General features: G+C 37.7%; 3 protein-coding genes across 11 annotated transcripts in view; 2 read left to right on the top strand and 1 right to left on the bottom strand.

The window, feature by feature from the left end:
* Positions 1-1,698: 1,698 nt before the first annotated feature.
* LOC306862501 (transmembrane gamma-carboxyglutamic acid protein 3-like) lies at positions 1,699-9,737 on the top strand. The gene is made up of 4 exons (XM_079405330.1): positions 1,699-2,035; positions 2,840-2,885; positions 3,435-3,595; positions 5,559-9,737. Exons 2-4 carry the CDS (start codon positions 2,876-2,878, stop codon positions 6,114-6,116), a joined length of 729 nt encoding a protein of 242 aa, XP_079261456.1. The 5' UTR covers positions 1,699-2,035; positions 2,840-2,875; the 3' UTR covers positions 6,117-9,737.
* Positions 9,738-9,948: 211 nt separating this feature from the next.
* LOC306862499 (mitochondrial fission factor homolog B-like) lies at positions 9,949-18,024 on the top strand. Of its 6 annotated transcripts, none has more exons than XM_079405323.1 (8): positions 9,949-9,989; positions 10,488-10,699; positions 11,712-11,821; positions 12,068-12,162; positions 15,512-15,685; positions 16,071-16,136; positions 16,364-16,439; positions 17,361-18,024. In XM_079405323.1, exons 2-8 carry the CDS (start codon positions 10,495-10,497, stop codon positions 17,490-17,492), a joined length of 858 nt encoding a protein of 285 aa, XP_079261449.1. In that variant the 5' UTR covers positions 9,949-9,989; positions 10,488-10,494; the 3' UTR covers positions 17,493-18,024. The 6 variants fall into 6 exon arrangements, with proteins under 6 accessions (XP_079261449.1, XP_079261451.1, XP_079261453.1 ...); XM_079405324.1 differs by having other exon boundaries at positions 9,986-10,036; XM_079405325.1 differs by lacking the exon at positions 15,512-15,685.
* LOC306862498 (angiomotin-like) overlaps positions 17,927-27,451 on the bottom strand; it is a 31,544-nt gene continuing 22,019 nt past the window's right edge. For all 4 annotated transcript variants that reach the window (XM_079405321.1, XM_079405322.1, XM_079405320.1 and 1 more), the window contains 5 exons: positions 25,986-26,135; positions 24,291-24,481; positions 23,375-23,754; positions 21,145-21,396; positions 17,927-20,866 (listed from right to left, as the gene is read on the bottom strand). In XM_079405321.1, the coding sequence (XP_079261447.1) occupies positions 20,736-20,866; positions 21,145-21,396; positions 23,375-23,754; positions 24,291-24,481; positions 25,986-26,135 (1,104 nt within the window). In that variant the 3' untranslated portion in view covers positions 17,927-20,735. The remainder of the gene's footprint in view (positions 20,867-21,144; positions 21,397-23,374; positions 23,755-24,290; positions 24,482-25,985; positions 26,136-27,451) is intronic.

Below are 27,451 nucleotides of genomic sequence, written 5' to 3'. Positions count from 1 at the left end.
AGGTTTCAAACAAAGGAGCTTTGATAAAGGACACTGTCTGCTATGACAATGTCCCCTTAAGAATGTTGGATTTTCAAGATTGGACTCTTTCTGTTAAAGTCACAGGTCAGCAGAGACCTGACTTGATAGCTTTGCTACTTTTATAATAGGAGAAAAGGCAGTTTCTTATTGGAGGACATTAAAGTGGTTACACCTACCAATGGGCCAGAAAAAGATCAGAACAGTCAGAACATGTTGTCTATGGAAAGCCTCTAACACTTCTAAGATATATATTTGTTCAGTACATAAAATCCATAAAAGTGTTATTGTATACTGCTATGAAACCCTTGAGAAAAAGAACGACATGTTAGCATATTTAAAAAATGAGCAATTATTACAGAAATAATAGTACATGCAATTTCATAATGTACTCCCGAATGTACTAAGCATGCAGTTTAGTACATTTAAAATGTATTAACTTTGAGTTAACTTTTACTAACTGTAAGTACTTTATAAGTGCTTTAGTTTTTTTTTAGTTAACAAAAATAAAAAACATAAGATTATTAAAACATAGTAATTAAATAATTTTCACTTTCTACAAGTGTACTTAAGTGTGTAGCGAAATAGGGTTATACTTTAAGGTGTCCTTGTTACAGTGTAATTATACATTTAAGTACTGAGTAATATTAATTAACTACATGTACTATAGGGTTAGGGTTAGGATTAGGGTTTGGCTTCGGGTTACTTGCATGTAATTATGCATAATTTATTATTATAATAGTAAGTACATGTAGCGTGTGTAACAAGGACACCTTAAAATAAACCATTACCAAATATACTAATGAATGTGCCCTCTCTTTAAGTACACTTGGGAACTTTTATTTAATTAATTTAAAAATGATCTTTTACAATTGCATGTACACAAGTGTGCATTTAATACACTTATGTGCACTTATTTTTCAGAAGAGAAAGAGTGAGTTTAAAACTGAGAAACACATTACAGCATAACAAGAGTTACATCAGGGGTTTTCAACAGGGGGTCTGTGACCCCTAGAGGGACTTTGGTGGTACTGCAGGGTGTCTATGGGTTATTGTACATAGGATAGGCCTATGTAAATAAATATATAAATAAGTTCACTTTAGCTAAGTAAGCTAAGTTCATCTAAATGTAATGTATATGACTCATTAATGATTATTTTAATGGCTTGTGAGCATCATAAAGTATGTAAACTTATTAATATGTTACTTCAATATTATATGTTGGCTATGGTTACAATGCAATGCTTAATTTCTATAATATGCAGCAGGGAATACCTGCTTCATATCTCTGTTCTCGATGGTCCCTGGACTGAAAGCCTACCGCTTAGCCTACTCCTCCATTACAGTAGTGCATTAATAAAAAAATAAAATAACAATGCCAGGGAATGCCAGAGAAATTAGCTTCAGTACGCAGTTTGCTATGTCTAATTTATCCAACATGTTTTATTTACTAGAAATGCATGTTAATGTAGGCCACTATTAAGACATTTAGGATGGTACAGCTTAATTTGGTTGCTACATTTAAATGTGAGTTTTAAGGTCGTTTTGCAACCTTGTGGCTTACAAAAATCGGCAAGAAAGAGTTAAAAAAGGAGCGGTTCAGCATTGTGGGTAATGCTGTCTTTTAACTCAAGGCGTGGCATCGAGAGAGACCCCTGACTCTTTCATCCTCTTTCTCAAATTAAAATGTCACTTGATGGCACTCCGCGTCCATAACGATAGGAATAAAACATTAATGTCTGGGCATAAACATGCAAGGGTTTCTAGAAACTGTGTCGGAGAAGTGTATACGTGTGCACAGACAGACTACACTACCCAGCTTATTTTTCCCCATTCCCCAAGAAGCATGACTTTGCGTGTACGAAATCAACGGTAAAATTTCATTGGACAATCAGGGGGAATCCGTGACTCCTATTGGTCCATCCGCACGTCAATCAAACGGCATCCGTGACTGCTGTGAGTGCTCTCTAGCTGGAAACAGGGATGGAATGGACTAGCAATTGCAACAGCCTGGAAGGTAGGCTTTATTATTATTTTGCATCTCCCTCTAAGTTACAAATGTACACATAATTTTGTATTGTTCGTAGGCAACTAAAAATGTCGCTATGTTTATAAATACATCTTTAATCGAACTGAGAGCCCCTCTGAGGAGTCTGTCAGCTGCTATAGTAAAACTGAATATGTGCCACTTATTATTTTATTCGCTTTTAAGACAGCAATTTGCCGTAGGAAATGTAACTACATCAAGCTGTTTTGTCAATATTTTCTAAAAACACTTGCACTTTGCATCTAGCATTTCAAGTATGCGTTGTATGTCTTATTTTTCTTACTCGTGTTATCTGTTATTTTTTTTATTCGATGCGGTTTTTAGACATCATTAAACTTGAAATTGCGTTGGAATGGTATTTTTCGTGTGCGATAAAGCCATAGTAACTTGCGAATTAAATTAATTCGTTAAGGAGTGATCTCGAGTGATATAAATTTAGCTCGCGCGTCTCTCTAGCTACCCTCTCCGTTACTATGGGAACCTCCTCCCCCGCCCCTCCTCCTCCTCCATCAGCATATTTTAGACGGGCAAGAGATTATATAGATTTATATAGTAAAGATATCAGCTTCATGATTGCAGTCTTTTTTTATATGTAATATTTTAGAATATTTAAGGTATGCCAATAGCCTGGAGTTCACATTTGATTCTCACAGTTCATTTGTTGTTTTGTCTGTCATTTGATAAAAACAAATGGCTAATTATGATGAATAACATCAAGTGTGCACATAAGAAAACTTTTTCCAACCCTTTAAATGCATTTTTTCATCTCCACAGGTCAAAATACTTCAGATTGAGTTCTCTTGTGGTAGTATGGCAGCAGGTAAGGGCCAGTTTTCAACAACTTCATCATAAAATGTTGAAGTTGGAATAGGGTCCATTCATATTTCTGTCTGATCTAAAAATAGTGCAGTAGTTCTTGACACGCCTTGTTAAATGACATAAAACCTTGATGTAATAGATGATGTGTCAAAGCTCTTTGGGTTCCTTAGGCCCTTCTTGAAATGTGCTGCACTCATTTCAGCATTGATATTGGTGCCTATTAATTTAGTCTGCATGAAATAACCCTATCTATTTTCTAAATGTGCGTTATAGGTGAACATTTTTGTGTGAATATGCTTCAGTTTTTTATTGTTTTGACTTTGAGATGCAGAGTGATAAATGGATGGAAAATGATGATCAGAATAATAATAATAATAAAGATTTTTCTATCAGTAATTGCAATAAATAACAAAAAACATTTTGAGTAAATGACAGGCCTAATCCATTGGCAAATGCATGAACTGGCAAACATACGTATATTACTCACAGGAACAAACAGAGAAACACCTTTGCCCCCAATAAAACATACAGATGTCTTCCGATCTTTCAGCGTTCCTAGATGGCAAGGATGCAAACTCTCTCCTCAAACGTTTTCCACGGGCTAATGGCTTCCTGGAGGAGTTCCGGCCAGGCAACATTGAGAGGGAGTGTTCCGAGGAGAGCTGCAGCTTTGAGGAGGCCAATGAAGTGTTTGAAAATAAGGAGCGAACGGTAAATCCTGTCTTCATCAGCAAAAGATGTAAACAAATTAGATTTCCTGTGTTTGTTTGCTTTTTGTTTGTCAATGCAATTTAATATTAAAGGGGTGATGACATGGATTTTTTAATTATTTTAATATGTTCCTTGATGTTTACTTACAATATTAATGAAGTTTTTGCCCAAAAAAACTAATAAATATGTGTAAAAATTATTATTTTCAACCCTCATTCTGAAACTCTCTCTGAAGCAACCTGCTTTTAAGGGGCGTATCCTAATCAGCCACTGTTATGATTGGCTAACGTCATCGCATAGGAAACAGTATCAACGCCCCCTCGCTATTGCGTTATGACAACATGATCAAAATAAAACAGTAATTTTCAAACAAAGCATTATGAAATAATTTTCTTATGGATTGTGATGCAGGTGCAGTCAGATATAGTACCGCTTCATCTTTCAACAAATGTTTGTTTGTGAACTCTCCATGACACTGTGCCTCATTTACAAAACAAAATGTTCCGACCAATCCCCTGACATGATCTGGGATGCCAATAAAAATAAACTATCCACTTGTTTCTTACACTGGGATCCTTCTGATATCTGTACAGAGACGCGAACGAGCTGTTTAACCCAAACGTGAGTGTTACGTGTCAAGTCGTTAAGCGACTGAACTCCAGTGGGCATGGTCTATGGTAAGAAGATGACTATTTGTTAATGCCTTGCTCTGGAGGCAGTGTTTATGCACACGACTACGCCCAGATAACATCACTTTGCCCCTCGGATCCAAAACGGGCTGCTTTTGGAGCTTGATTAAATAAATGCTTTGTTTACAATGAGGAGGACATTTTAAGCTATGGAATTTTGGAGGATGTTTTAATGATACAAAGACCTCTTATATTCTAACAGATCGAGGCAAATTTGATTTCTCATGTCATGACCCCTTTAATGCAAGTCTACTGCTTTACACATACAGATTGTTCCTTTTAGAGAGGTTGTCAAAATACCAGCAAATCAGTTTCAGCAATTTGCTGAAACAGTGCCGTATTATTAGAGTGAACAATATGTGTGAACAAGCACTTGCCAGGTTTGGATGCATTTACGTAAGAAATCTGCTGTCACAGAATTTGAGCCAGCTGCAAAGTTCTTGTGAACGAAAGCAATTACTCCACAGTCCACACGCTTTACCGACAGGCAAACATGACATACAGATCTATAATTCATAAGAGGGTGTTTCTATTAGGTGTTACTTTTGGCCCTGTAGACTTTTAGAAAATGAACTCTATTATTACTTATTTTTGTAATTTCTTGGACATTTTTTTTTATCTCAGGTCCATTTCCATCACATTGTCAATTACATTTTGTGTTTAATGGCATTCTGTGGTGGAAAAAAAGCAATGTGTATCACATTTTACACTTTTTTTTACAATAAAATGGCCTAATGACTAGCTTAGCTAGCATTTATGTATCCTAAATATACACAATTTATTAATATTAATATAGTTTATGTTCATAATTTTACTGAATTACAGCTTTAGTGATATCTTAGTTTTTTTCACACACATTTTTATTGACACTGTTGTCTCCTTGGTAAACAAGTATACTAACTGATTTAAAATTATTAAGACTAAAATAGAGTGCAGTTGGGTTTTAGAAATAAAAATCCTCTAAATCTAAAATCAATTTCCTCGATAGGCAAACTGGTAAAGAGAGACCGAGTATGATTTTCAAGGTTGTTAATTGATGGTATATGCTTTTGGTGAAGCCATCTAGCATTATTTTAACATTATTTTAAAAAGATTTAACAGCAGAAAATAAAAAAAGTAAAAATAACATTGGTGGAAAAGATGGCAAAACTGTGGAATGGTGTTATGGTGGTGGTGTGTGAATGCTAGCAAGAAGTATAAAACACAGAAGGCCACTGCAATTTAACAGTTTCATGTGTGCAAGTGGCTTATATCATTTATCACTTCATTCATAGATGGAGTTCTGGAAAAACCGCAGCATCTACACAGTGAACAGCAATGCTGATTCCCGCTCAGAGCGCCCAGACACTGTGTACATGGTGGTGCCTCTACTGGGCGTGGCTCTTCTCATCATCATTGCGCTCTTCCTCATCTGGCGCTGTCAACTGCAGAAGGCCACGCGCCGGCGTCCGGCCTACACCCAGAACCGCTATCTGGCTAACCGGAACGCCCGCAGCCTCCCGCGCATCCTGGTGCACCGTGACCCTCCCTTGCATTCAGAGAACTCTCATGCCAATGACAGGCCCAGCGTGGTGGTCAGCAGTGGCGAGAGGGGCGGGGCTTCGGTCACGCCCATCATCACAGACGCCCATCATCACACCAGCCACTCTCAGAACAATCGCTCCCTGTATGTACAAGATTCGTCTTTGTCCGTGGCTTCCCACCTGTCCGGGGCGACCCCACCGCCATCCTACGAGGAGGTTACGGGACACTTAGAGAGCAGCAGCGATGAGACGACAGCCCCTTACAGTGATCCTCCACCCAAATATGAGGAGATAGTGCTAGAAAAGTGAGAGCTTTCATAAAAGAGGACACATATAGCTATAACCAAACATTAGGGATGCACTGGTTCCCAAGCACTCATCCTGATGTGGCTCTCACTCTGAACAGAGTGTGCAGGCTATGTATGTGACGGTCTCCTTGTGTCGTTGATCGGTTTGTGGGCTGCACTGGTAAACGTGGTTGTTTTTCAAGTCGCAAAGGGTCCTCCTGCCTTCACACTCATGCAACCTTCTCACCATTTCCATGTACCTTTTCACTCCTCCTTCGACCTCTCACACCACAACCCATGGCGGCAGTGGCTGCCCTTCAGAAAGAAAAATTATAGAAGTAAGTAAAGAAGAGATATATCCCTCACCGAGAGTTGCCAAGTTGTGCGCTGCATAGTAATCGCATCAGGCATCAAGCTTCGGAGCCTGCTAGGAATCGAAAGGAGCGTTCATGCGGGAAAACACGATGATGTGCCAAATCTAATTGGTGTATCGTAGAAATGTTCAGACACACTGAATATTTATAGTGTGTGCGTGCTGTCCTTTCTTGTGTTCATAAAGTCATGATTTCACCACATATACTAATTCCTGTGAAACCTTATACCAGCGGTATCTCTGATCCATGCCAACGTCCTTAGAATTAGTAATACACTCTTACATGTAAATTGTAACACTGATGGGGACAAAACAAATGCAACACACAACATCTAAATCACATATCTGTAAAATTAAAGACCGTTGTATGGAAAATGCACTCACAGGTATGCACACAATTCGATTGTTTATAGACACACAGAAATGTACACAGAATGTAATGCGTTTGTTTCATGTGGAGCTAGGCCTTAGAAACATGTAAGGATAGTCAATCAAATCGTCTACTCATGTTGCTTGTGATTTTACGGTTATTGAGAGATTTTACCTGTAACGCTGTGCACACACAATCACTCTCTCCCAAAACACAAATGCACAAAAACTCACACATAAAAAAACCTGTTTGGGGCCCAATCATTGGGTAATACAACATTCCAGGCCCTCGATTTTCTTGTTTTGTTGTTCTCCCCGTTGTTCTCAAACTGTTTACAATGTGTTTTATTACCCTTTTTTAATAATAGCGTAAAAACTGTGTGAATTTGTACAAAACTTTCTGTGGCTTTTGACTTCACCAGGTGCTATACTGTACTATAATGCTGCTTGTTCTCACCTTGTTTCCCTCCTCATCACTATCTCTCTGTGTATACGGCTTGTGCTCTAACTAGTCAACCAAACTGCCCATCTATTACATGCAGCTGAATCATGTTTTCCAGCTCAGGTTTAAGCCAATGAACTGCTGCCATTGTAGTAAATGTGTAAATAATCTCTCACACTGCCAACTTTTGAGCGACTGGGATATTCGACTGATCAAGGATCAATGAAATGCAGTTATTTGCGCTGAGGGCGTAAGATTTCCTTAAGCAGATTTCACATCGTTCACTCAAATTAGCCGCTTTGACCACAAAATTTCGCAAATGTGACCAGACTTTAGCGCTGTGATGGGAATATCGCTGTATCAATCCAATATAAATGTAAAAGTGACATTGCAAGGCGTCAGTGGGTTGTTGGGCAAAGCACTAAAATTAATAAAGCCTTAATATAGTTGTGCTGAAATCACTGTATTATAAAATGCTAATGCAAAAAAAGTTAGAACTGTAACATGACCAAACGCTTTCATCCAAACAGTAGATCGAACAGATCGAATATATATACAAGCACAGTATTTGAAAGATGCACTGGGGAAGTGGGGTTTGACCTTGCTTCTGCTCATTGAAAATGAAGGAATTGCAAACTGCTTACTTGGCTTGGGGCTCGACTCAGGTCTCTTGGGCCTCTTACTCCAGCCGCAACAATCAATCCCACAATGCCCTGACAGACTGTCTTTTGCTCTGATGGAGCACCCAGCTCAGTAGACGGCTTTGATAAAGGCTGGCACGGACTGCAGATCAGTTTCAGGCTTGGTTGCTGTTGAAAGACTGATAAGAGAATAGCATAGACAACTCACTATAGCAGATGATGAGCGTTAAGAGTTGTAAGTTATGGCTGAATGTCACAATGCCACATAAAGCAACAGGTTTCTATTGTAACAACATCATGTCAGAGGTAGCAAGAGCTGAAGATAATTTCAAGTGTGGTTTATCTTTGTGTTTATTTTAGACCAAGAGAGAACTGTGTGCGTGAAGAAATGTGTCAGAGAATAGTGTGTTGTATATGTGTTCATATCTATGCCTGTTGCCAGCACTCATGTTCCTGTCTAGCGTTTGTGCTAGTAAGAATGTGCCACAGAAGCCACAGGCTTTGGTTTATATGCTAAATATGTGTTATATCCTAAACCAAAATATAATACATCATTGTTGTTCTTCAAGCCAAATTGCATGATTTTTTTATCATTCATGATATGTTTTTTTTTTCTTTTCCCATTTATATATATATTTTCCACCTTTGCTCTAATTATCTTAGATCTGTTTGTGCTGGTTACAACAATTTTGCATTTAAATGTAAACACATTTTATGAACATAAGCACTGGTAATTCATAATTATGACATAATTGTACATTTGTGTATGTCTCATATCAAATTTCCTTCATTTCATGACAATTTCTATACCAAATGGATATGATATACTCAAATATCCATTTAGTGGGAATATACATTGCATATAATCAGTTGCACATGAATGTCAGTTGCGTAAATAGTAAACTGATGCATGAATCCAGTTTTATTTTTATTTTGCTTCAGAAATATTTCTTCATGTTTAAGCTTGAATATAATTAGGAAAAAAATGATTACAGCTCTGTGAGCTCAGTTTTATTGATGTTGAGCGCTTTGTGTTTTGCCACACAGACTTGTTAAAAGTGAACTATCAATGAAGTATCTCACCCAAAGAAAATTATTGTTAATAGCTCTTTATTAGGCGTTAATTGTGTTTAATAGACCACTGACTTTAAAAACAGCCAGAAGTCTCTATAGAGTCTTCCATAACAAATCAATATAGCCTTTCTTTAAAGATTTGTCTCACATGGATCTTAACAGAGCTTCCAATGAGATTGATATGTTTTGAAAAATGATGTTGTTCCTGTTCTGTCACAAACATCATATGTGAATCGGTTCATTAAATTTACATTTACAGTACATATCATATTTGCTTAATGGAAGAGTTGTGATTAGAGAACTTATTTTAGTATCACTGACGTACTATTATAGTTTGTTCATATTTTAAATTAGTTTTCCATTTTAATAATTTAGCGTTTTTGTCATTTAGCCTTATTATTTTTTTAATATGTCTGCATGGTTTTATAGTACACTCAATATAGGTTTTAGTTTTGTTTATTTTAGTGCATTAACAAGCTGAAATATTTTTTTAATGTTTAATAACCCTGTTAGAAAAACTACATGTTTACATTTTGCTCAGAAATGTGGATTTATGGACACCTGTATTTGTTAAATAAAGGGAGATAAAACAACATTTCACATGTATGTTACTTCTGAGAAATGTTTTCCTTTCCCTGAGATCACACTGTTAACTGAATGTTCCAAGTGCCAATTTCCTTTTTGTGAAAGCACCGATGTTCTTGAATAATAGTCTATTAATTAAAGAACGAAAACACTCTATATAGCCTATGTCTGTTTATTTTTTTGACAAAGAACATGAATTTGCTAGCTGTCACACTCACAGGATATATTAAGTAAATTGCTATATTTAGAAGGAAAATTTGATGCTTAGTATTTTTAAAAGTCGCAATTGCTCTAAAATTAAATTTACAATAGCTTTACTTTTTATCTTACTGAGAGAAAACGCATGCCACGCCCACATTTGCTCGCAGTCATATGACGTCACGTACGTCAGTCGACGTGAACTGCATGAAGGTGGGTATAGTATAACGGCTTGTTGGAAGTTTAAAGAAGTGTTTTTAGTAAGCCAAAAACACTTAAACGCTCTGTTTACTGTTTGCTATTGTATCGCTAGGAGATATTTGAAGGTCTGAGTGGAGAAACGAAACCAAACCGCTTAGTTCAAGCCGTGGACATTACCATGTAACGTTATGAGTTGACAAATTTAGCCCCGCGAGCTGTAATCAACAGGTGTCTGTTTAACAGTGTGTTGCTGTATAGAAATGTTAAACTGCTTAGTATTGACGTCTGTCTAGGAGACTATAGGTCATAAGGGAACAGTCTTTATGGCTGACCTCTATCTGAACACACATGACCGCTCACTTTGAATAGATAATTACAAGCAACAAATTGCTTACCATCACTTTATTTTGTAATCTATTTCAGTCCTTGTGCTTGTTTTGTTCACGTAACGCAGCTTAACATTTGATGTTGTGCCATGCGGTCAGTTCTAATTCCCTTTATTGGCATTAGGCTGGTTATGGCTTCTCCTGGGTATTTTGGTGATGGTCCTCCGATGCGCGAGCGTGACCCCTACTTCACCGAGGTCATAAGCCAGAGGATGCGCGTGCCCGAGCGGCTGAGGGTCGGTCCATCGCCTCACGCGCACGAGCCTGCAGACCAAAGACGTGAAGAGCTACCTGCTGCCTACAGCATGCACATCCCAGACAGACTGGCCTTAACAGGTAGACTGCATATTGGTCATAGTTCTATTTTCAGTAATGAGTTACAGGTCAGATATGTGACCCTGGACCACAAAACCAGTCGTAAGTAGCACAGTATATTTGTAGCAATAGCCAACAATACATTGTATAGGTCAAAATGATCGATTTTTCTTTTATGCCAAAAGTCATTAGCATATTAAGTAAAGATCATGAAGATATTTAGTAAATATTTTCTACCATAAATATCAAAACTTTATTTTTGATTAGTAATATGCATTGCTAAGGATTTTCTCAATATTTTTAATTTTTTTACACCCTCAGATTCCAGATATTCAAATAGTTGTATCTCAGGCAAATATTGTCCTATTCTAACAAACCATACATCAATGGAAAGCTTTCAGATGTATAAATCTCAGTTTCAAAAACTGGACGCTTATGACTGGTTTTGTGGTCCAGGGTCACACATATGAATGTGTAGTTGATTTATTTGATCAAAAATACTGTAAAAACAGTGATGTGAAATTAAAGACATTTATGACATTAAAAAAGATTTCTATATGAAATAAATGTTGTTCATTGAACCGTCATCAATGAATCCTGAAAAAAGTATCACAGTTTCCACAAAAATATTCAAAGCAGAAACTCTTTTCAACATTGATTATAAGAAGAACCATTATAAGTAATTGTACACCAATTATAATTGAGCCACCAAATCAGCATATTAGAATGAATTCTGAAATATATGACATTGAAGACTAGAGTAATAGCAAAGCTGAATTTTTAATAGCCATCACAGGAGTAAATTACATTTTAAAATATATTAATAATAAAATATATAAAAAAATACTTAAATTGACAACTCTTAAATTGTACTAATATTTCACAACATTACTGCTTTCATTGTGTTTTTGCTCTGATAAATGCAAGATTCCTGAGCATAAGCTACTGCTTTCAAAAACATAATAATAATAATTACAATTAGTGTATATTTTTCCAAAATTATTTTTCTTAAATCTTTTACGTTTTTCATCAGATGCTCCTGATCTGAGTCCACGATCTCTCTTCACTAAACACCCTTCATCAATGTGGGACCTGCATCACGGGTCCTGGGACAGGCAGGCGTTCATGAGAGAGCCTGTCCAGGTAGTCTCACATAACCAAACCCTTGACTAAGTGGCAAAAGCGACATAAATTGGGGCGTGAAGTGTCCAATCACAATTTGTTTTGTTTTTATGTGATGTGTAGAGAAAAGTTTATATTACATTAATAATAGAAAGGTGTAAAAAGGTTATTGGATGACTTGAGCTATTTAAAAAATGTATATAAATGTCAGTAAGGGTCATAAATGGATTCATTCCAGTTCATGATATTGCTTGTAATGTGTCACAGAGTCCACTGCGAAGGTCTTACAGTGACCAGGCCTTTGGTCGAACCCCACCTGGAACCCCCACACACTCCAGACAAACACTCCACTCTCAGTCTCTGTAAGTCCAGTTCACTGTTTGCTTGAGTGCTGAAGCACTTTGTGGGAATCATATTATTATAGTTATAATGCTCTGTCATTTATAAATATATGAAGAAGCTGACAAATATTAATGACCAGAATAGTACACAATATATACAGTGGGGGAAAAAATATTTGATCCCCTGCTGATTTTGTACGTTTGCCCACTGACAAAGAAATAATCCGTCTATAACTTTAATGGTAGGCTTATTTGAACAGTGAGAGACAGAATAACAAAACAAAAAAATCCAGAAGAACGCATTTCAAAGAAGTTATAAATTGATTTGCGTCTTGAGTCAAATAAGTATTTGACCCCCTCACAAAACATGACTTAGTACTTGGTGGCAAAACCCTTTTTGGCAATCACAGAGGTCAGACGTTTCTTGTAGCTGGCCAATGTTTGCACACATCTCAGGAGGGATTTTGTCTTACCCCTCTCTGCAGATCATCTCCAAGTCATTAAGGTTTCGAGGCTGACGTTTGGCAACTCAAACCTTCAGCTCCCTCCACAGATTTTCTATGGGATTAAGGTCTGGAGACTGGCTAGGCCACTCCAGGACCTTAATGTGCTTCTTCTTGAGCCACTCCTTTGTTGCCTTGGCCGTGTGTTTTGGGTCATTGTCATGCTGGAATGGCCCCGTCCATTGTCCCTTTGATGCGGTGCAGTTGTCCTGTCCCCTTAGCAGAAAAACACCCCCAAAGCACAATGTTTCCACCTCCATGTTTGACGGTTGGGATGGTGTTCTTGCGGTCATAGGCAGCATTCCTCCTCCTCCAAACACGTTGAGTTGAGTTGATGCCAAAGAGCTCCATATTGGTCTCATCTGACCACAACACTTTCATCCAGTTCTCCACGGAATCATTGGCAAGCTTCAGAAGGCCTGTACATGTGCTTTCTTGAGCAGGGGGACCTTGCGGGCGCTGCAGGATTTCAGTCCTTCACGGCGTAGTGTGTTACCAATTGTTTTCTTGGTGACTATGGTCCCAGCTGCCCTGAGATCATTGACAAGATCCTCCCGTGTAGTTCTAGGCTGATTCCTCACCGTTCTCATGATCACTGAAACTCCACGAGGTGAGATCTTGCATGGAGCCGCAGTCCGAGGGAAATTGACAGTTTTGTGTTTCTTCCATTTGCGAATAATCGCACCAACTGTTGTCACCTTCTCACCAAGCTGCTTGACGATGGTCTTGTAGCCCATTCCAGCCTTGTGTAGGGCTACAATCTTGTCCCTGACATCCTTGGACAGCTCTCTTTAGTGATTATCGTCAATTTGATTTCACAGATACCATTTAAACTAAACTGAGCTAGACGATTTCATCACTGAATTCAATAATGAAATGCCTTTAACTGAAGATTGAGTGTTTAATCTTATTATTATACACTACTGACACTCTATCCTCCAATTTGATACTATTAAGTGCTTTGACACAATCTGTATTGTTAAAAGCGCTAAATAAATAAAGGTGACTTGACTTGACTCTTTGGTCTTGGCCGTGGTGGAGAGTTTGGAATCTGATTGATTGATTGCTTCTGTTGTCTTTTATACAGGTAACAAACTGAGGGGATCAAATAACCCCCCCCCCCCCCCGTATATTTACTGTACTACATATATGTATAGTACAATAAATATATATATATATATATATATATTATAGGGCTGTATACCTTGGAGAACCTGGCGATACGATACATACCTCGATACACAGGTCACGATTCGATACGTACCTCGATACAGAGCTGTCTCGATACGATTTGATACAATGTGACACGATTCGATACGATTCAATAAAAATACATGGGCCAGAGCCAATTAGTTAATGCTGAACACATTTACTCAACAAACAGAACTCTGCATTTTTCTTCAATTTATTGAAGACAAAAGTGCATTATAACAAAGTGCATTTTGCTTAAATATTTGCAACTTTAAGTGCTCTGATTAATTGTACACAAATTGTATTAATCTGGAAATTACCACAAGTCAACATTTAACTTTCCAAGGGTACAGTCTGAGCTCACACAAGCACAAAATCTTCTTCTTATTATTCTTAACTTCTTATTAAATCTTCTTATAATTCTTTTTTGTGACACCATGTACTGCCATAACATATTTCACTATGAAATCACTTAAATGCTACATCTTGCTTTAACATTTTCCATGAGTTTTTTTGAAACTCGCGGGCGCCGCTGCGCCCCCTAATGGCTGGGCGGAGTATCGATACTAAGGGCTAGAATATCGATACTGTATCTTTTTTTATTATATCGGTATGTATCTAAGAATCGATATTTTGAGCACACCCCTAATATATTATATATATATAATTATAATTTATATATTTTTTTTTTACTGTAATGACTAAGCTGGATTCTTAGCAGTTATTATTGCCACATGAACCTTTAGAAATCATTCTTATATGACTTTGAGCTCCGTTATTATTTTTTTCTTTGTTTTCAGTTATTAATAATGGTTCAGCATTATCAGTGTTGACAACAGTTTTTTTGCTGCTTACAATTTTTTAATCATTTTTTTGCAGGATTCTTTTGTGTTTTGTAACAAATGCCCCTGCTGTCAAATATACATATCTTTTATATTTTATTTGAAAATATAAAGAAGAAAAAATTTTGCACTGTACATTTTTCAATATGTATATTGGTGTATATCCTTAAAACATATTTTGGATTACATGAATACAGTGTACATAATACATTAATTTACAAATTGGTGGTTGATACTATCCTACATAGTCTTTTATTCTCAACACCAAGATTCTAAGTTAAATTGTATGAGCAAAAGTGTATATTTTAGGTCCTGTAACTGATCAACAGGTTCAAAGTTTTTAATCACAATTTTAGCCTTTTCTTGTTCATTTTTAAATGGTCCAGGTGTGACAGATACAAAAAGTACAACTATTAGTCTCTTTGTTAATGAGCTTATAAAAGTGGCATGATTGTAAAATATTGTTTTAAATTTAGATTCAAAATGTATTTCATTGTCAGCTACCCTAATACAAAATTTTCCAGATATTTTCCCAGAGAATTACATTATGTATACATTTTATAGCCTTTATATACATGTCTCACTACCACTAAACAGCCTCTAGAGGGCAGGAGAGATTGGTTGTTGCATTTGGTCAGTTCACCTCCTCCTGTGCTAAATGAGAAGCTTATTTACCAGACTCATTTATCTGATGAGACATTTATTATTTAAACAAACCCATTCAAATGAAGCGTGTCAGGTTTGTGTGATACAGCTAGTGTGAGTCTTAGTATCAGTCTTTAAATAACAGCGGTGCTCCTCTATGTCCGTACTCTCCCACCCTGTCCGCAATAGCCGCAGTATTGGACGTCCACCTGTCATGCATGCAGACCCATCCCCACCCCCGGGACTCCCCTCCATCCCACCCAACCTGCTGTCCCCACAGAGCATGCTGCAGGCCGCCAAGGAGCTGGGCCAGCAGGCGTCTCAGAAACTCCTCCAGACCGTCACCAAAAAATACTCCTCCAGGTGACACGGATCATCCTACACGCCCTGCTTGTCCCCTTCCTGCGGTTGTGGGCTCTAACTAACCTGGGAAATTCAGCTGTTTGGTCTGACCTTTGAATCCCTGTTTAGTTTGCTTGTTTCTGATGGAGCTGCCTCAGACTAGGCTTCCTGTCAGGATCTTCGAGCTGGTGCACCTTTCATGCCTGCAAATTCACATCAGAGCTTTGGGCTTTGATTGAATTCACTGCTATTGCTTTACCTGAGCAACTAACAAGAACCTTAAGCATTCTAAAACTGAGCTTTGAGCTTTTAGTTCCCCCTTTCTTCTCATTTTGAATGGAATTGTTCACAAAATCATGTTCATTGTGGACTGCTGTGGTCCCTGGTGTCTCTCTTGTGTTTTAAGGTTTGGTTACCCAGAAAACCATCCCTCTCAGGCTGTGGAGGTTCAACCTGATCAAAGCAGGACAAGGTGACAGTGGCTCATGCAATTTCCATGCATACAATAATGGAATGCTGCTGTACGGCGATCTAAGAGCAAGCAAACACTTCCTGTTTAGTTGTTAATGTAAGGTTTTTAACATAACAGATTGTGTTGGAAGCCCGTTGAATTAAGTAAATCAGTCAGTGATGTAAGGCTATGTATGTTTCAGTGGAAAGATGTTGAGGCTTTTGTTAACATCTATTTTTGTCCCACAGTGCCTCACAGGAGTTCTGGCTCAGTCCTGAAGAGGACACAGGTACTGCTGTCGAGCTCATGGTGCTCCGCAGACAGGTGAGCACTGGAGCTTCACACAGACCACAAGTTCAGATTTCACTGAGAAACAATGCCCTCATTCATGCTCAGATTTTTTTCTATTGTGCAGTCTTGTATGCACCTAACACAATATATTACAATGTTTTTACATGTGGTTTGTATGTATACACTCAATGTTACAGGGACTAATTGTTACGTATATTTTAGTTAAAGTATAGTTAAAGTAAAAAAAAAATCCAACTAAAATATTGACTGCTATTAATTGACATGGTGATATTTCTGTCTGTGTTTAGACAATTAGCTTTTGGTCAACAGTGATTTTCTTAGTTGGGAGTTTGTAATGTTGCCAAATTATTAATAAAATCATGTTTGGTTTAAAAATAATAATAATAATTTTTGGATCTTTTTTCTCCTTAAAATATTGGTTGATTGGCTTTTTTGGTAACTAACCTAAATCTAGTATCTTAAAAAAAAAAGTTATTTTATACACAAACTGTTCAAAAGTGGCAGTAAAGACATGTACAGTTAACACTTCTTTTTTTTTCTGTGAAAGTACAAAGAATCCTGAAAAAAATGTATGACTGTTTACTCAATAAATATATTAAGTAGCAAAAACATTTTCAATTTTGATGAGAACCATTGTTCATAATTGAGCAGCAAATCAGAATATTAGAATGATTTCTGGAGGATCATGTGACACTGAAGACTGGAATAATGCTGCGGAAAATTCAGCTTTACAGTCACAGCAATAAATGACATTTTAAAATATATTCAAAACCATTTAGTTTAAATTGTAATCATATTTTACAACATTACTGTCTTTACTATATTTTTTATCAACAAAATGCAGCCTTAGTGAGCATGAGACTTCTTTCAAAAATATATTAATAACAGTAGACAGTATGTATAGTGTGGATGACATTGATTTGACTGGTTCAGGTGGTGAAGATGAGCAGGAGGATAGCAGGGCTGGAGAGACAGAACGCAGAGCACAGACAGACGGAGCTGGTGCTGTTCTCTCTGTTACTGTCCGCCTGTCTGATCAACGGCTGGCTGTGGATGCGCAGATGACACCTCACTAAACTGACAGCACTACAAGAGCAGCGGAGCGCTTTACTGGGAAGTACAGAACTGCACATATTTCTATAAAGATTTACTGTTTTCATCGAAATTATGGTAAATGGATGGTTTAGAAACCACTCTTATAGAAGACTGTCATCAGCATGAGGCATTAATCTCCGAACCTTTCACTCGGATGCGTCACATCACATGATCACGATAGTTACAAGTGATTTGAGGAACTCGGGCATGTTTTTCTCCTTGTGAGTTTCACTAATGTCATTCAGGAATGCAGTCCCTCTGGCTGTTTTGATCAGACTAGTAGCTAGTTTTTTGTATTTGATTTATTCTGCAAATTATGTAAATGCATGCTTTACAAACCTTTACAAGTATTTATGAAAGTGTAAATGTGAATATTTGTTTGCTTTTTTTTTTTTTTTTTTCTTCAGTTAGGCATTTGAATAGCCTTCATCCGTTTTAACTAATTTTCCCAGCCTGATGTATGATGAATATTTAAAATAATAAAAATTGTAATTAGTCTCAGATGCCTCGTTCTCTCAATGTCAACATTAAATTAGCAAAATGTTCATTCACATGATGCCTGACAAAGAACAACTAAACACTGCAAATGGATCAGTTTATTAAAAAATTAAATTAAGGAAAAAGTTATTGAAACGCTTTAGACTATAAACCAAATGAAAAATGCAAAGCCTTATACAAAATCTGCATGAGATAAGATATGATGAACAGGAATACAACTTAATTCAAATTAATCATCATTGCACAGTAATAACATTGTCAAGCAGCAGCTAGAGTGACATACTAGTGAAATGAACGTGAAAACATTCCTCGTGAGGAAAAAAAACTAAACATAAAATGCCCATTAATTGGGACACAAGGATACATACTATACAAAATAATACAAAAACACATTCTCGTAATTCGTCCTGAGATGGACCGACACATTCTTCTTTAGAAACTCAGACTATACAGTATCAAATGTAGCAAGACCATCAAGATTAGTTTAGATAAGACTGAGGCTTCAGGTGGAACAAACTGATAAATGTGGTAATGAAATCTTGACCAATACAGTTAAACTCTTGAGGGTTTTTTCTGTATGTAGACTAGTTTAAAGCATTGTAATAGGGACAGTATCGGTTTGCATTCAGGGAACTGTATTTGAAATGTAATGAGCTTGTTTATCAGTATTTTGTTCCACCTTTGGCTCAGTCCACTCTTTGGTCCATTGTCTTAGTTTGTGCCCAAATTAGATTAGTGCTCTTCAAACTTGCTGAAACTGTCCTAAATACACAGCTGTTGAGCATTGACAATGGGTGATCTAACAATGCTGGAAATGTTTCTTTCAGATTTTATCCAAAAAAGAAAGACAGGAAGGACGAAAAATAACTAGCTTCTATCTCTCAAGCAAATGAGAAAAGACTGATTGTGTACAAAATGTCAAGTACCGACGCACACAATGTGCTGAACTGAGACTGACTGCTCAAATACTTGATTACTTGCAAATGAATTTGGTCCATGTTTCCAAAAAAAATAAAAATCAGGTTTGATTCTATTGGAATTTTATGTGCTTGTCTCTTAACCAAAAACTATGAAACGGCTATGTTGCACCTTCTTTCTTTAGCTCTGTATTTTCGAATCATCACATAATGGCTCCACATTAGTCACATGGCATTTCCTGCACCATGCTGACCCCATAAGAGGAATGGGTTTTATACTGTAATGATTTGTGTGTCCTACAGGGGGCAAAATGTGCTTAGTGCCAAGTTTAACGGTTCAAAAGTTTAGGGTTAGTAAGATTTTTATTTTTTTTGTACTTTTATCTAGCAGAAATAAATATTCCGAACATATTATACAAAAGAAATGTTAAGCAGCACATCTGTGTTCAACATTTATATAAAAAATGTTTCTTAAGGACCAAATCGACAAATTAGAATGATTTCTAAAGGATCATGTGACGGCTGATGAGAATTCGGCTTTGCCATCACAGGATTAAACTACATCAAATTTATTAAAGATATAGAAAGCAGTTATTTTAAATTGTTTTGATCAAACATATGTAGACTCGGTGAGCATAAGACAAACTAAAAATCTTACCAATCCCAAACTTTTGAATGGTATTGTAAATATGAATACAAAATACTAAAATTTTGAACATCTAGAATCATTAATCTTAAATTTTGAGTTCTTTGACACGATGACCTTGCGTTTGAATGTTTATTAATTCAGAAATGACAAAAACCCCAGGTAACACACTGCAAGACATCTTTGAGACTATCATATGTGTGTATAAGCACCTGAGAATCCTGAATTACGTTAGACCCTCTAAATAATGAGGATCGTTGCTTGGCCCTGCTTTATTTGCGTATAATGTCTTTTTTTTTTTTTTACGGATTCCTTTGGTCAAGAGCTAAATGTCTGTCTTGCAATCACGAGACTGGAAAAAAAGCTAATTTGTTATCTACAAAATAAAACAAGGATTTACTATCACATTGAAACAACAGATTTGGAGGCTTTGCAAACGGTGAAAGGACAGACCGGGAAATCCAGGACCCATGGCTACCACCACACGCTAAGTGTGGTACCTCTCACTCAAAGCACGTTGTGGCTGCTGTAGCTCTACTGGAATGATGGACCTCAGTTCTGATTGGAAAACTACAGACTCTCACACAGACAAACCCAAAACCAGTTGGGTCACTCATACTTTCACATACGGATACATGAGCTTGTGGACAGGTAAACGCTTGTTGGTCCATTGCTCTTCAACAGTGCGAGGTGAACCGTACAGTACGTGCTGTACAGACAATGCGTCCTAGAATACAAAAGGCCCTACGACATTCAGTTTTACAGTATTCTGATTCAGTATTTACACGTAACAACTGTTCGGCTAGTCACCATATCGCTTGATACTCAAGTGCCACATTTGTATTATTACATATACACAACAAAACAATTGCATACCCAAAAGAAATATGTAAAAACAAACACAAAGTAGTGCAATAAATGTAAAAAAAGAAATTATTCCAATATATTTGGTCCGAGGGTCTAGAGGGGGAAAAAAGACCACCAGACAATACTGTACAAAAAAGTCTTGATTGTAAATGACGTTGTATTATTCGCAGATTTGAATGCATTCCTAAGCATCCTGACAATCTTGATCTGAAAGTAACGGAGAGAAGAGAAGTGCATGGATTCCTGCACCTGCTTAGAGTTGTTTCATTATCAATGTGTGTGTGATCAGATGAGTATCTCCACCATCTCGCTGTCCACGTCCTGTGCTGGGAGCGGTGGCGGCGGAAGGCTCTGCTGCGGGAGCGACTGCACAGGCACTCTCCTCTCTAATGTACTGCTGTGAAACACTGGCACATCTGTACAGACAAAGAAACATGCAAATGTTTAGGGTCACGTTATGGTAAAAAGAGTGTCATGTTAGGGTAAAAGGTAAAAAACTTAAATGTACTTTTTGTATTCATCTTGGGTTCATATGTCATGTGATGTAACTTTATTTTCCTTGAATACATGTACACACACACTTATTTACACTTTAAATAAAGCATTAAACTAGTCATGCTGGGTTAGTTTCTCATTATAAAAACAAAGCACTAGTTTATTATCGGTAATATGTGATTTTGTGTGTGTGCTGTACCGGCGATGCGGTCGGGTATGTAGACTGGGCTCGGGCTGCTGATCCTGCTCGGTCCGGATACGCTCTGCAGGGCAGGTGTGCTTGGCTTGCTGGCCTCCTGACCCTTTTCCGTCTGGGTGCAGCTGTCTCTGCTGCCGGTCTTTGAGTGTGTGGCGGTTGGCATGGGGGTGGAGGGCAGGACTGGAGATGGAGAGGAGGAGATGGACTCTGTCCTCAGAGAGTCACCTCTGAACTCTGGGCCGAGCAGAACACCTGGAACATGAAGAACGTGAACAATTCAGATGTGAGTGAATAAAAAGACATACATTAATACATTGTACTATATTATGGTTGCAAATACAGTTATTGGTTAAGTGAATTTACTACAATTTCTCACTAAAAACTGCATCAAAAATGGAAAGAACTAACCATCAACTACAACTTTCAGACACCATCTTTATTTTTTAGTTCAAATGTTACAGAATCAGCCAAACATTTTATTTTGATGAAATGTAGAGCAAAAGATGCTTTTTTTGTTTTTGATTTAACACATTTAGTAAAACTATAGGGCTGTCAGTCGATAAATTTTATTTATCTAATTAATTACATTGTCAATTAATCACAAAATAAATTTGACTGAAAATACCCATAAAAGATTATTTAAAGCTATTTTGTGTTAAATGAGAAAGTATCAAGCAGACATTACAAATTGTAGCTTTAGAAAGAAATGTTTTATTTGATTCAACATAAAACTTATTACACAATCATTTAGGCTACAACATCCTAACATAAATTATGGAACAAAAAAGATGATGATTTCAGATGGAGCGGCATTTAACACACGGCGCCGTAGTTCGCTGACAAGCCACGCAAAATCACGTTCATAATCGCTGATAAATCACATTCGATTATGAACGTGATTTTGCGTGGCTTGTCAGCGAACATGTATTAAATGCCGCTCCATCTGAAAGCAGGTGATGGAGATTTACATCTAATCAAAGAACTGGCTTTACTGACGAGATGCACATGACAATCGCATGCGATTAATCGTGCAGCCCTAATAAGTTTTATGAAATCAGTTTTAACAAGATTACATTATCTCAAAAAAACTATTTTTTCAGCTTGTTGACATTTATACAGACTCAAAGCCTCATCTCCTCAGCCACAGCACAAAGGAACAAAATATATCCAACACAATAAATCAGTACAAATAATTTTAAGAAAGTGCAGTTTTCAGTTTACACATCTGTTAGGCTACATTTACACTAGTGCGTGTTCGTTTTAAAACGCATAGCTCAGACAAAATCATAATTTCTATTCATTTATTCTAGGTTGTTAAAATACTTATATATATATATATATATTTACCCACCCCATAAGTGGGTGTTTTATTTTCTTTCACCATATGTTTTATTATTACTAATTATGGTGTACTATGTCTAATTATTTGAATGCATAAAAACAACTTTAATTTATTCTAAAAATAGCCTTATGAAATGTTTTATTTTTCCTCAGAAATTCTGAGTTCTGTATCTGGTTTTCAAATGAAGGCATAAAAAATTAATTAAATTTATCTTTAAATTATTGAAAATCAAAGTTTATTTATTTTGGCAAACAAAGGGTGTTTACAATTAAAATTAAAACATGGAAGAAATGTTGTGTGATCATTACTAAAAAAATTATAAAAAAAAGTAATTTTAATAGTAGCAGTATGTAGGCTACTGTCTGCTGAAAAATAGTAATATATTTCGGCCGCAGTGTCTTCCACATTAAACTGAACGTTTATTTTGACGGGTTTCCCGTAAATACCTTTACAGTTCTGTGTGTAGATGATATGACGCTAGTTTTACTCAAATCAAATGTAAAATGCTCATGAAGTGACTCTCTGAGCAGTTCTGGAGATGTTGTTCATGTGTTTATGTCCTCATTTAGTGAGACGGCAGATGCTGAAATCACCGCGAGACTGCCCCGTACACTTTCGAATCGCTCTCGCGGATGTCAAACACAGATCAATCTGCGCGTCCGCCGTGTCGCCGTTTCTAGTCGAACACACCTAGTACTGCAGGCTTATTGGCTCACTGACGTTGATGAGATTAACTCCTTATGTATCGAAATATGGTACCGAACGACAAGACGTTTTTCGATACTCGGTGGTATCGAGGCAATTTGGTCGGTGCCTAAAAAGTTTTGAACTCGATACCCAACCCTACCCACCAGTAATGCATTTCAGATCTCTTTCTCATGCACCTACCAAGGCTGCCCTTCCAGCTGCGGTCTTCCCTGCGCTCCTCCGTGATGGGGCTGCTTCCGCTGAGACCCAGAGAGTGTGACAGCAGCCCAGAGCCGCTGGAGCTACCGGTGCCCATAGCTATGGACATGAGAGACTTGGAGGGCCTCATGGCAGGGGCGTCTAATTTGCTGGCTGGCTCTTTCCGCGAGCGCTGATGCAGTACCTTTATCATGGCGTCCTTCTCTATGATCTGAGCATGTAGGTTCTTGATCCTGCTCTCCATGTCCAGACAGCGGCGGTTAGCCATGAGTATCTCCTCTTCTTCTTTCTGGATGCGTGCCTCCACCGAAGTGTCGTAGCTGCTGCTTGGGGAATGGCTGATGATGGAAGAGGACGTGTCTCTGGATAGGTTAGAAAATAAACAAATATAAAAACCAACGAGGAACTGAGTAGCTTTTCAGTAAATTTTCACGAGTTACTTTTATTTGTAGTTTGCTTTCAATTTCAATTTCAGTTCAAGTTTCAGTTTCTATTAATGATCATAGATAATTTTCCTTCTGTTTTTGTCTAATAGTAATTCCAACTTTTAGTTTTATGTTATATAGTTTCAGTATTCGTATAGTAATCATTAATGAATAAATGTTCTATTTTTCGCATTTGTACTGCAGTGCACTATAGTTTCAGTTGAATGTAATTGTTATACAAACTCACAATTTTGTGTTTGAATTTATTTATTAGGATTAACCCCTTGAGATGTACCATCTCATTTTCGAGGGGGTCCCATATGTCTATTTATGCATTTCAGGTCCAATAATGTCCATTTCAGGTAAAAATATATTTTCATTGTTAGTTTTCAGGATGACAATGTTGAGAAATCTTAAATGACTTTCTATATTCCTGCTTTGTAGGCTTAGTGTATAGTAGTGAACTTGTGTACCTCTGTGTGGCCACAGAAGCAGCGGCGTCCAGCGCGAACTGTCTCATGACGCTCTCCTCCAGGTATTTCTGCTCCCATTTGGTCATGTCGGCCTCCAGGGCCAAAATCCTCTCCTCTTTTTCTCTCAGGTGCTCCATCAGAGCCGCTGTGCTGAACTCAGGACTAACTGGGTTCTGAGAACCACCCTGCCTCTGTGAGAATGAGAGAGAGAGAGAGAGACAGAAAGAACCATTAATAAATCTTAGTTAAGTATATCAATTCTGAATTTCATTAAAAATACATATGTTTCCCCATTTAAGCTAGTTAAAATAGCCAACTGGCTTAGACTAAAAATCAACTAAGGTTAAAATCAATGCAATCCACTGAAAAATGTGTTTTATGCCTATTGAGCACCAAGCAATACTAAGCATAGCTTAGCAACATGCTAACATCAAACTTTATCAGAATCAATCTGTAGAAGTGTCGAGTCTTTTATAGAAAGTAACAGTAAAAAAATAAATCAGACTATATGTAATTAAAATCAACAATTTTACAAAATATTTGCATATGCTGTCTACTTTTAGACTTTGACTTCCACACCAGTACCTTAGCAACAGGCTAACATCAGACTAATTGCAATCCATTTTTTCCCAAATCAGTAAACCTGCCTACACAGCTGCTTCTAAAGATTGCATTAGTCATGTCATTCACAGTGCTGATTGCCTACACAACAAAAATAATAACCCTTAACCTTAGCTCATCCTGATAGATAGCGTTACTTGGCCACATACACAATATTTCTGAACTCTAAACTAAATCCATGAAGTCTGAACTTTTCTTGACTGATGACTGAGGTGATTGAGTCTATGAGGCAGAATTTGCACTGAACTTGTTGAGGTCCCTGAGTGGAAAAGTCCAGTGTTTTGTTAGAGCTGTGTATTTTATGCTTATTAAGAGTAGTGCGCTGTTAGTTTAGCAACATGCTAACATTCAACTCTATTTTAATCACTCGTGAGTTGAGTATTCTCTGTGTGGAATGCTATGTGTAAGATGCATTTACACTTGTCCAGTTTCGTCTATATTGCGTCCCAGACCACCTCCTGAATTGGTTTGAGAGATCGGATTTAAATCAGTCTCAAAAGCGTTTCAGAGGGCATTCACACATGGTCTTTTCATGATCCATGCAATCAGAGAAAACGCCTGAAGTGACCAGCTGTAAACAGGCTCTATGATTTGAGTACTGCTGATCTGAAGTATTTTAATCTCATCTGAAGGTTGTTTCAGGTGTCTTGGTTGAAGGAACACCACAGAGGAAGGATGTCCAGTGTCTGGGCCCCTAATGAAGAATACAGCTGTCTGCTACTCCTCCTCCTCTTTGCTCAACACACACATTAACATAGGAGGGTGAGCTGCAACCTTTCCTTCCAGATTAGGGGTCAGTAAAAATTGGACACACAGGAAGAGGGTACACAAGGAAACGGTTCATCTCCACAATGACAGCATGAGCTCCTGCTGCCTGCAGCTGAGACTCATCCATGTATGACTGCATGTAGAAAAAATAATTGGTTGCACTTATTGCAGTTTAAAGGGTTTTCAAACTGGGGTCCAATGAAATATATATAGCTGTCGAGATCACAAACAGTTCTGGGCCAGAATGTGGTCAAATTTTTATTGAAAGTCAAAAGTTTAAGTGAGAATAGCATGTGCATCTCTTACCTGTTGCATTCGCAGTGATTCGAGCTCTCTCTCCAGTCGAGTGCGTAGCCGATGCTCAAGCTGTTCTCTCTTCTCACAAGCAGCCTGAAGCTGTGCTAGAGCCTGCTGCATCCGCTCCACTTTCTCCACATATACCTGCTTTTTCTTCAGCTGTACAAACACAGAGAATGCAAGTCAGACACCGCTGCTCACATCGCAACCAAAAGACCCCATCCACCTTACAATGCCTCCTTGTATCCTTCGACCTCTCTTTCTCTTCATCTCTCAAATCCACCAGTGGTCGTAATTGCAGCCAAAATGAATGCCCCAGTTTAGCTCGGGGGGGGGGGGTGGGGGGGGGGGGGGGGGGCAACAGTTAGAGAGAGAGCACAGAAGTGTTTGGCTCCCGTTTGGAAGCGGTGGGTGGATAGGGCAAGAATTCAGCCATCTTCAAGTCCTTTCATGGCAGACAACTCAAGAGGCTTTGTTAGGGGGAACAAGCGGGCGTTTGTGACAGGGCAGAACAAAAGTGGAACGGCCTGGTGCATTTTGGGACGCAAGGGTGCGTGTCCCGTTCAGCGATAGCCAAAAGGCCATCTGGCAGAACGCCAAAAGTGCTCAACCACAGACTCCAACTGTTACAAACACTCAAGAGTGGAGTTCAGAAACGTAAATGCTACTTGGGTTAGAAGGCTTTTTTCTCGCTTTCTCTCCATATTGAAGCTTTTTTTTAGCCTCAGTAAAGGTTGTGTGGTTTCAGAGAAAGTTGCAGCCAACGGTTCACTTGAGCTTTAAGATCTTAACTGCAGCAATGAGGAACTGACGGGAAGAACTTCAAAGAACTTAAGAAGGTTGAGCTTAAACATTGTGGTGGAGTACCACAGGGATGTGTTTGAGGGTAACTGGGTTGTGACTGGATGAAATGTTATTAATGTTATTGTGATTAAATGAAATGTTCATTTAATGCTGGTTTCGATAAAGTACACCCACAACTTGTTTATCAACAATAAGACACTCATAAGCAGAAAATATATACAGATGTTAATTTATTTCCTAAAACTCAATCTGTTCTGCTATATTGTTCAACGGTCAGAGCATTCTTAAAGCAATTTGTGAAGTATCTGGAATAGATCAAGCCCTATCTAAAATCTGCCCAGTGAAAGGCTGCCAAACAGGCAAACTGCCTCAGCCCTTCTTCTGGATGGCAGTATGATTCAGCAACTCCCTGGCCAAAAAAAAAAAAAAAAACACTCACTTTTGAGATTTCCTTAGCTCTGAAAGAGCAACATACAATGTGACCACAAGGGGGAACACATATACATACATATGGTCACAGAAATCATAGAAAATGTAAATAAATTTTCTTGACATGAAGGTAATTAAATTAACACCAGAAGAACACCTGATCTGATTTCAAATCTATGCTTTTTTTTTTAAATGTGCATATATCTATGTAAATTTAAAAACACTATGGCGTGAATAAAAGC

The sequence above is a fragment of the Barbus barbus genome, assembly GCF_936440315.1.
Source record: "Barbus barbus genome assembly, chromosome: 43".
Taxonomy (NCBI): Eukaryota; Metazoa; Chordata; class Actinopteri; order Cypriniformes; family Cyprinidae; genus Barbus; species Barbus barbus.
The sequence above is the reverse complement of the archived record's forward strand: the minus strand, read 5'-3'. Positions and strand labels throughout refer to the sequence as shown.